This window comes from Osmerus eperlanus, chromosome 2 (assembly GCF_963692335.1).
Source record: "Osmerus eperlanus chromosome 2, fOsmEpe2.1, whole genome shotgun sequence".
Classification (NCBI taxonomy): domain Eukaryota; kingdom Metazoa; phylum Chordata; class Actinopteri; order Osmeriformes; family Osmeridae; genus Osmerus; species Osmerus eperlanus.
The window spans coordinates 22,083,510-22,093,314 of NC_085019.1; the positions used below are offsets into that span (position 1 = coordinate 22,083,510).

Below are 9,805 nucleotides of genomic sequence, written 5' to 3' on the forward strand. Positions count from 1 at the left end.
ATTGCCAGGGATAGCGAATTACATTTTGGGGTGGCACCTGGGGGGGCCAGTCCGATATCAGGGGGGTCCAGTGCCACCCCGGCCACTCCTCTGGCTCCGCGACTGCTGCCAGCAGGGAAACCACGCTTGTCCTGGTCCCGTCAAAACAAGCCCATTTACTATGACGTCATAAAGGTTGTTTAGCAACAAGCCTGTCCCGAGTCACCAGTCTGAATCTACGTGTTCTATTTCGTCATAATGGCTCTCAACTCTATACATTCTGGCAGTTCCGAGCGGCGGAGCTCACCATAGATATATATAAAATATATCTATGGAGCTCACTATTGTTTTGGAATTCGACTGAATTTTCTGATAGACGATTCATCGGTGGAACACTAAGATCCTCTACAACCTTCTCCGGCAAGCTGCTTGATCTACGAGTAGCACGATGGGAACTGGGTCCAGCTGTTTACCTCCTCACAGGTATTAAGGAGGATGTTGTCATGTTTGTTCAGTGTTTTTTATTTTATCTTATCATAGATGTAATCTATGCTCTTAGTACTTTGCGTTGTCTTGTCCCAAGAATTTCAGTGCCCAGTCTGACCTTGTGTTGTTCAGAAGAAACGGTCTTGATCAATACTATGGGGTCGGGAAGAGTTGGAAGAGTTTGGTCGATAATAGGTCCCAAACGTGTTTCATAATTTCATTATGTATTGTTATTAGGCTATATTTATATTATATTGTATAGCCCTAGTATTTATTTTGTTGTACATTTTCATTTATTTTTATTTTGTTCATTATGCATAAATTTTCACTGTATGCACCTGCCCACCAAAGTAAATTCTTTGTTTGTGACCACTTACTTGGCGATTAAACACGATTCTGATTATATATACAGTACCAGTCAAAAGTTTGGACACATGGGAAAATTGTGTCCAAACTTTTGACCGGTACTGTACATAACGTTTTTATTTTATTTTTTAGTTTGCTTCAAAAGAGGAAAGTCACGCTGTTATTGGTTGGACTTGACGGCGCGGGAAAGACGTCATTAGTCCAAATTATAACAGGTTAGTAAACTGATTGACTTGTCTGACAGTCCCTCTCGGCATGTGTAACAGCACCAGTGCTGACTGACTTTTTGCTTTCTCCCTTGCAGGTCGCACACCAGCAGAGCTGCCTTCTGCTGGAGTGTCTGAGGCAGAGCTGACTCTGGCAGGCTACAAGGTGACCCTGCTGGACCTGCCTGGGTCTGCTGGTCTCAGGACCCTCTGGACAGATGCTTATTACAGGTGCCATGGCCTGGTGTTTGTGGTGGACTCTGTCGATTATAGTCGGTTGATGGAGAACAGAACTGTCTTCAGGGACACGCTCACACACCCTAGTGTGACTGGGAAGTCTGTTCTCCTGTGAGTATGCTAGTAAAGTAGACTTGTGTTTGGACCACAAATACACCTTTTGCAGTGAATGCACACACACACGTGGACATTCTCAGTTACATGTGCCCTTAACAGGAAGACTGATATATAAATGTTTACATCCAGTGACATTAACCCCCCCCATCTCTCTCTTTCTCTCTCTCTCTCTCTCTCTCTCTCTCTCTCTCTCTCTCTCTCTCTCTCTCTCTCTCTCTCTCTCTCTCTCAGGCTGTTGAACAAGCAGGACCACCACAGGGCTTTCAGCATGAAGAGACTGGAACAGAGTCTCGCAGTAGGCAGTATTGTCAAACGATCTGACTGCGAGTGCACAGTAGTAGTGAGTGTCCTCCTCCAAAGTTGTGGTTTGTTAGAGTCTTAAGAGCTCATATGGATTTTGTTTCCTCAAAGACATTTTCAGACCCCAATTTACCATGAAAAACGTTGATTTCTGTTATAAATCAGAGGTAGCCATCACCCCTTGCTGACTACACGACTGTACAGTCTAGATATCTCAGATCTACAATGTGTTCCTGTCTTGTAGAAGTGTTCTTCTAAGCCTGACTGTAACAAGTTACTGGGTAAGGAGGCCATCCGATGTGGACTGCGCGCTCTGTTGAGACAGGTCTCTCCAGATTACCAGGTCCTTTGTGAACGTGTTCAGGAGGACACAGAGAACATCAGGGCCATAGATGAGGAGATGAGGAGAGGGTCAGAGAGACATCTGAAGATGTGAGCAGGAATAAGAGGGATGAAGGCTAGGGGAGGCTCTGTAGACAGTCAGGATGAATAATTAACTCATATCGTGTTTGGTATAAGTAAGGAGGGAATAAGACAAGTGAAACAATGTGTGAAGAATGTGTGGTAGAAATGACATTTAATTACAATATCACTTCACATTTGTTGTCAGTGTTGGTGAAAAGCCTTGTGTTATACCCGTCAGTGTGCCCAGAGAATTTTTTTTGTCTTAATTTCCAGTGAAGAAGAGACAGTGAGAAAAGGAGACATGAGCAGAGGATCCAGCCTAACTCAGGCCAAGAAGAGCCAGATTCTGGAGCCCATTCAGGGTCAGATGTCGACCCCTGTTAAAACCCAAAGGTCAAAGGCTTTTGAGTTTGAACAAGTCTCACTTCCTGGGACTCCGATCGAGGACAAAGTCATTGTCAACAGTTGTCCGATCATCAGACACACGACTATTGACACGGGAGACGACGACCTTCCGGAGGAGTCCATTGACGAAAGCAGTGAGTCCATAAGTCAGGTGTTAGACTCACTCCTGGGCAGTGTGAAGTCAGACCATCATCTGCTAGCCTCCTCAAATCCCTGGCTCGACCCAGCCAGGCTCGGAGACTTGTCCAGAAACCTGCTGGACCAGCTGGACGCCCTCCTGACCGCACACACCGAGCTACTGCAGCGGAGGAGGTGCTCAGAGACAGTGCTCATTGAGCACCATGGTAACCATGGTAGACTCCCTCAGCAAGAGACAGCCGTCCCCTCTGAGTCAGTGAGACGCCTGGTCCTCCCCTTACTGCAGGACCCCGTCTGCAGCCTCACACCCTCCAGCTGCTCCTCCCAGGATTCCTCGGAGATGTTCCAGCAGGCCGTGAGTCTGCTCTCCACCGTCATGGTGGACCAGGTGATTGAAAACCTGTCTGGGAGCTCCCAGTCCTCCAACACAGGTCTGGGAGTCCGGGAGTCTGTTTCCTCCACAGAGGGACAGGAAGTGAGCGCTCTCTGTCAGTCCTCCACACCGGGACAGGAACAGGAAGTGAGCGCTCTCTGTCAGGTGGAGAAGAAGAAGTTCTCCCTTTTCAAGAAGCTTCTTTTCAGTTTCAAGGTAAAACCAGAATGTAGCATGTAACATCCAGATGTTTCGTGTTTGACTTTAAATATAAGTCAGTGGCTTTGTGGATTTGTTTGTCTCCCTACATGAACTTTGTTATTTGTCAGTTGTATTGTTTTAAACCGTCTTTAAATGAGTTGGAGCATATTTAGTACTTTTGATGTGCAGAGACCCCTTTTTTGGTAACTGGTTTTACTCCTGTAAAATGTAGAAATCCAAGAAGAAGAATGACAAGGCAGCCCAACCTGATGACGCACAGACAGGACCTGCTTCTGGTGCCCAGCAGCCTGATGCCCAGCAGTCTGGTGCACAGCAGCCTGGTGCCCAGCAGTCTGGTGCCCAGCAGTCTGGTGCCCGGCAGTCTGGTGCCCAGCAGTCTGGTGCCCGGCAGTCTGGTGCCCGGCAGTCTGGTGCCCAGCAGCCTGGTGCCCAGCAGCCTGGTGCCCAGCAGCCTGGTGCCCGGCAGTCTGATGCCCAGCAGCCTGGTGCCCGGCAGCCTGATGCCCAGCAGTCTGGTGCCCAGCAGCCTGGTGCACAGCATTCTGGTGCCCAGCATTCTGGCAGCCCTGGCTTGGTAAAGGCCAGAAAGCATTGATGACAACTCTGGCTTGGTAAAGGCCAGAAAGCATTCAACAAATTTTCACTCCTCTTCCACACTTGTCTCACTCAGAGGTGGCACCACAAGTCTGAAACTGGAGGGGCGAAAATGTATTCCATTGACCCAATAAATAAATAAGTAATTTTGAACATGCTGAAACAATAGTGCTTCTGGCCCAGTGCAACTTGGCAGTTATATACTACATTTCTGATTCCGAAGGTTTTTGGAAATAGTAAATACTATTGTTTTTGGTATTTGGCAACAAATACAGGAACAGTGTGTAAACTACTGTGCTTGTATTTGTGTGTTCTTATGTTACAGTTTTTTCCAATTGCTTAAGCCACATTTTGAAAACAGAGCTCACTTTGTCAAAACACAACACACGATTCACACAACTAGACACATATGGAGTTGGGTTGAACTCTCTGCCTCTCTCAATGTTGCCCCATGGTTCACAGCATGGTCAACCAATGTTGTACGATTTCATTAGATACTGTGAATTTGGCCCTATTCTTCCACAGCCTCCAGGTCTACCTCTCCCTCTCCCTACCACTCTTCCTCCACGGGCTCCCCCTCTCATCCTAACTCTCCCTCTTCCTGCAACATTGCCTTCCATTTTTGATGAGGACACTGTTGCCTTTTTATAGTGCTTACACCTGATTGGTATGTTTACAGTTTAGCACTTTAGTGCTTGTACACCTGTCGCCCGTGTTTGATCCATTCGTTCACGTGTGGCATTTTACAAGGCAGTGTCTCAAAAAGGCAATGGAGTGACATATTCTTGCATTTGCATTTAGTCATTTAGCAGACGCTCTTATCCAGAGCGACTTACAGTAAGTACAGGGACATTCTCCCCGAGGCAAGTAGGATGAAGTGCCTTGCCCAAGGACACAACGCCATTTTGCACGGCCAGGAATAGAACCAACAACCTTCTGATTAATAGCCCGACTCCCTAACCGCTCAGCCATCTGACCCCCATCTGATTCTTAAATTTCTGTGTCCAATGTAGAAAAGTGTGTTTAGTGATTTGCAAAACAGCGTGTGTAGTATTTAGCAAATAGTGTGAGGCTGAGAATGTGCTTATAGTTGTGTAGATATGGGCTGCTGTTTTGCTCCTTGAGTGTCAGGTTTCACTAACTGTGTGTTATTTGACATTTTAGTGTCTAAGCAATCGGAAAAAACTGTAAGTTATTCAATTCAGACAGCCAGTGTCCCCTCCCTGTTGTGAGATAAGCCACTAGAGGGCGCCACTAATACATCTATGTATTTACACTACAGAGGCAAAGTATTGGGACACCTACACACTGGCCCTACAGGGGCTTATATGACATCCCTTTCTAAATCCATAAGCATTCATCTGGAGTCGCCCCCCCACTTGCTGCTATAACAGCTTCCACTCTTCAGGGAAGGATTTCTACATGATTTGGGAGTGTGTCTGTGGGAATGTGCCCATTCAGCCACGAGAGCATCCGTTTGGGCACTACAAGGGAGGGGCCAGCTCCATATTATGGATGTAGACTGGGATGCCATAAAAGCTCCTGTAGATGTGATGTGTAGGTGTAGCAATATGTTTGTCTGTATGGTGTACGTGTTGGCGTGAGTCATTCTCTTCCAAGACTCTCCACTGAGTGGCAGTATGTCCATTCAGACCCGACTCAATACCTCTAGAACAACGTTTTCTTGTCGGTAACTCCCAACAGATTTCATGTTCCAACTGAGGGGGGCTGGCACTATCTTAGTGTCTAGGGCTGCATCAAATACCCTTTTTGCTCTGCTAAATTGCTGCACTAGTCCACACTTGACCGGTGGGGATCTCATTTTAATATTACTGTAACTGTTAGCTGCTTCTGGCATTCTCTAATTCCTGCTCTCCTCTCTCTGTCCCCCCTCCACACATCCCCTGTGGTGTGGGGGGTTTGAGCTGTCAGCACCTGCCTGGTCGTGGGTCTGTCAACGCTGGACCTGGTCGCCAGTGGACGTCGATCTGTGACAGTGTGCCAAAGCTGGATCTAGTCGCCAATCGGAAACCAGTCTCCATGACGGACGACAGCGAGTTCCCGGTCCCTTTCCTCACCCCCCTGCCTGTGATGCAGCGCCGATCACAGTCCCCAGTCCTGTGGCTACCTCTGCTTGTACTGACATCTACCAACTGACCCAAGTTGAACAATGGATTTTGGTGTTTCAACACCCATTGACACTTCCCAGCTGTATGACTATGTTAAGCCTGTGTTCTGCTCCTCTCTTTCACCTACCGTCTCAGGAGGAGGGGATCCCTCACTGAATTGCTCATCCCAAGGTGTCTTCCATTTTTTCCTTGTCTTCCTTGAGGGTTTAGGTTCGTTGAGGGGCAGTTCTATGGGCGTATGTGAAGCCCTCTGTGACATTGCTTGTAAAAAGGGCTATACAAATACATTTTGATTTGATTTGTACGTGTTGGCGCGAGTCATTCTCTTTCAAGACTCTCCATTGAGTGGCAGTATGTCTATTCAAAGCTGTCTCAATACCTCTAGAACAACGTTTTTCTTGTCGGTAACTGTGCGTCTATATAATTAACTATTCTCACTTATGCATATATATCCCAGTTTGGGATTTAAAACATGGACACCACTCAACTGCCTGTAAGTAGCATGATATGACTGAATAGTAGTCATGTTAAGGAGCTTGTTATTTTTAGACATCATGTTTCCACGAAACCTTGAGGCTGGCTATCCACTGAGTATGAGAGAGAGGGATATTCCTGTACCTCTCCAACTCCTCCAGTCTCCTGGCTCATACAGGTCCTGCATTGATTACATACTCTTAACAACTCTTATTTGTTCATTTCTCCCTGTTTAGATGGTTCTCCTATTTAACAAGTGTTGTGTGATCGTGTGTCATGTGCCAATTTAAATATTAGATAACATATTTGAATGTGTACTATCACATGCTTAATGTATCCATATTCTTCTCCAGGGCGTCCAAGTAGAGTACAGGGCATCAACAGATGTGTAGTGATGTCTTTTGGCAAAGCATTGTGGGTGATTTTCAGGGACTGTTTATGTTTTTGACCTGGCCAAGTGTGGCAGAGTTCAGATGCTGGTTATAGCACCTGTCAGTCCTAAACAGATCAGTCTCCTGACCAGCTTCTCCTGTTCTCTTAGCACAGGGCCCTGGAGCGAGTGTCTTGTCAGCCTCAGCAGTGGCCTCTGTTCTAGTCTTGTATCTCTAGGATTTTCCGCTGCCTCCAAACAAGGCCTCCGCTTGACGGGTGTTGACTAAAGAGCTATGCCAGCCTGCCAGACAGATATGACTGGACGATTTGTGTCTTCCAGCTGGCCGAGGGATTGAAGCGTGTGCCTGCGTGATAAAAAAACATCCTGGGATGTGATAAACACAGTCTCTGGTACAGCTGTGACATCAGAGAGGAGAGGGACAACGCTGGCGTGTGGCCATCACCACGGTAACTCAATCCCGGACCACTTGACGTGAAGCTGGACAGGAGACTGATCTGTTTAGGACCGACAGCTGCTATAACCAGCATCTGAACTCTGCCACACTTGGCCAGGTTGAAAAACATAAACACTTGCTGACAATCACCCACACTGCTTCGCCAAAAGACATCACTGCACATCTGTCGATGCCCTGTACTCTACTTGGACGCTCTTGAGAAGCATGTGTTGAATCCAGACCTGGCTAAGAGTGGTGAGCCAAGGCCTCAATGTGTGGGGAATCCACCTGGCTGCCCTGGTCTCCCTAAAGCAGCGTACCAACTGGACTGTCTCATTTGTTTGACCAACTTCTGGCAGTATTCGCCAAATCAGCATCTCAGGTACCACAGGACACATTAGGTCACAAGCCTGCAGGACTGTCTGACAGGTGTTTACTTTGTCGCAAGGGTGAAATGAAGTTCAGGTTCACCCAGACTTTGTGGGTTGGATGACTGCCCAAGCTGTTTACTGACAAACAGTACAGGTTTATCCCTCTGACACAGTCCTTATCTCCTGACACTGATAACATGTGCTTCTACGGGGCTGTGCAGGGAGGGATGCCGGACCAGCAGGTTACATGGTACACTCCGACCCCACACTGAGAGGAATTACTGTAAAAAAATAACACTGGGATGTTCCAGAAACAAGAACATGAAACCCATGTTTGTGCCGTAACACGAAGCATCGAGCGACAACAAAAGTAGCTAGCGAAGATGCTAGCAGGAACGAGAGTCAGATGGGTCTAAAACTGCCCCCAGAAAATCTTTTGAAAAACACAAGCAGGTGAACCAATGAGATAAGGCCATTTGCACGAGTCAAACTAAGACGTGATCCTTACTGTTTACTCTTCCAAATCAACGGGGTCGGGCCAGTCGAACGGGTTTGTGTATTTAGGCTCATCGTGAACAGATTTGCTGCTTCTTCTGAGACGTTTGTGATGCCAGCAACCTTGGACTTTGGCTGAGCGGAACCAGTGACACTTCGGCACTAGGGTCAAGTGGCCTGAACAACTGGAGAGGTGATACATAAAGTGTTGAATCACACTCCTCTTCCCTGACTTCCCCTTAGTTACCTGGGTGCATAGTAACCTGTTGTCTTCCTCAGGGTACTCGCCGAGCAACACGACCTCCAGCAGGCGAACAACACAGCAACACAAAACTGACCTTCGCTGGTGTTTGATGAGCTTTGATGATACCGCAGTACCACATACCTGATAACCAATCATTCATATTATCCCTTCAATTAACCATTTTTGAAGTGAATTCAGTCATCAGTGTGGTTTGTGAACCTGAAAACAAATGGTATTTACATCGTGCACATGTGTTACGCTGCTATAAACAGTAGCAAATGTAGGGCAAACCTTGGGTTTACATGGTGTGGTTTGGTGATAAGATACCTTCTGCTATTGCAGCAACACCAAACAGGGTCACATTCATACACTGGCAGAGCAACAAACAGAGAACACACTCCTACACACACATCCATCCCGTTATCCTAGTCACACTGATTCTCATACCACTTTTTCATATCTTCTCTTGTTAATTTGTCACTGATGCATTTTGCCCTTTCGTACTTTTGTACTTGCCTGTTTTTGCCCTCGCTCTATATATTTATTGTTGCGCATCATCAGACCAAAGCAGATTCCTTGAAAAACCTTCTTGGGCAACGATTGCTGATTTTCATTTTGTCATTTGGGGAACCTGCTCGGACAGACCGATCGTCCCTTATTCGTTGCAAGCTCAGCACTTTGACCAGGCACCGTGACATCAACACTCGACACTCCGGGACATTGCTTGCTGTATCCTTGACAACGTGTGCCAGCGACACCTCACCTGTGTAAGTGACACCTCACTATGCCTCAAGTCTCCAACTGTGCCACAGAACGTGACGGACCCGAGTGTCTACCTCTATGGTTGCTGTAGAACTGTCTCTAGCAACTCAAAAACAAACAAACGCACGAAAAACATTTGGATTTTCTTTGGTTACACGACTTCGGAAGTGAATCATCCCCATGTTTTAGGACATAGGAGCGGATCACAGTGAGGGATGGTGGGAGGTTCCCAGACAGTGAGAGAGGCCTGCTAGACACCTAGTCATGGCAGTGCTGATCCAGGACCTGGGGAACAACCTGTTGTGCCTGTTGGTCTGACCTTCTGGTGGGGGCCAGGGACGCTCCCTGTCCTCGACCTTTACCTCCATCCTCATGCAGACTCCCTGTGCGTCATCGCTGCTCTGCGGGTCTGTGTGCTGTATTCCTGCACCCCCCCCCCCCCCCCCCCTTTTCACTGAGGAGGGTGAGGTGGGAACGAGAGCCGGGGGATGTTCATCGTTTTGCTCTGCCAAAGTCCCTTTTTGAGCACACACACACAGTATGGCAGCCACAGACCTCACACACACGCACACCTTCATGGCAGCCACAGACCTCACACACACACACACCTTCATGGCAGCCACAGTCCACACACCCACACACAGATATACACGCACTCACACACACACAGCATGG

General features: G+C 47.4%; 1 protein-coding gene across 1 annotated transcript; it reads left to right on the forward strand.

Annotated features, from left to right (window-relative positions):
* The first annotated feature begins 249 nt into the window (after positions 1-249).
* On the forward strand, positions 250-3,812 carry LOC134038499 (uncharacterized). The gene is made up of 8 exons (XM_062483904.1): positions 250-462; positions 964-1,046; positions 1,136-1,385; positions 1,623-1,731; positions 1,936-2,123; positions 2,370-3,228; positions 3,446-3,534; positions 3,581-3,812. Exons 1-8 carry the CDS (start codon positions 428-430, stop codon positions 3,810-3,812), a joined length of 1,845 nt encoding a protein of 614 aa, XP_062339888.1. The 5' UTR covers positions 250-427.
* The last annotated feature ends 5,993 nt before the right edge of the window (positions 3,813-9,805 follow it).

Excerpts from the sequence above, each read along its gene's own strand:
- LOC134038499 (XM_062483904.1), top strand. The coding sequence starts at position 428 with ATGGGAACTGGGTCCAGCTGTTTACCTCCTCACAG. Across the intron at positions 1,386-1,622 it reads ACTGGGAAGTCTGTTCTCCT|GCTGTTGAACAAGCAGGACC; the intron begins GTGAGTATGCTA and ends TCTCTCTCTCAG. Across the intron at positions 3,535-3,580 it reads CAGCAGCCTGATGCCCAGCA|TCTGGTGCCCGGCAGTCTGG; the intron begins GTCTGGTGCACA and ends GGTGCCCAGCAG.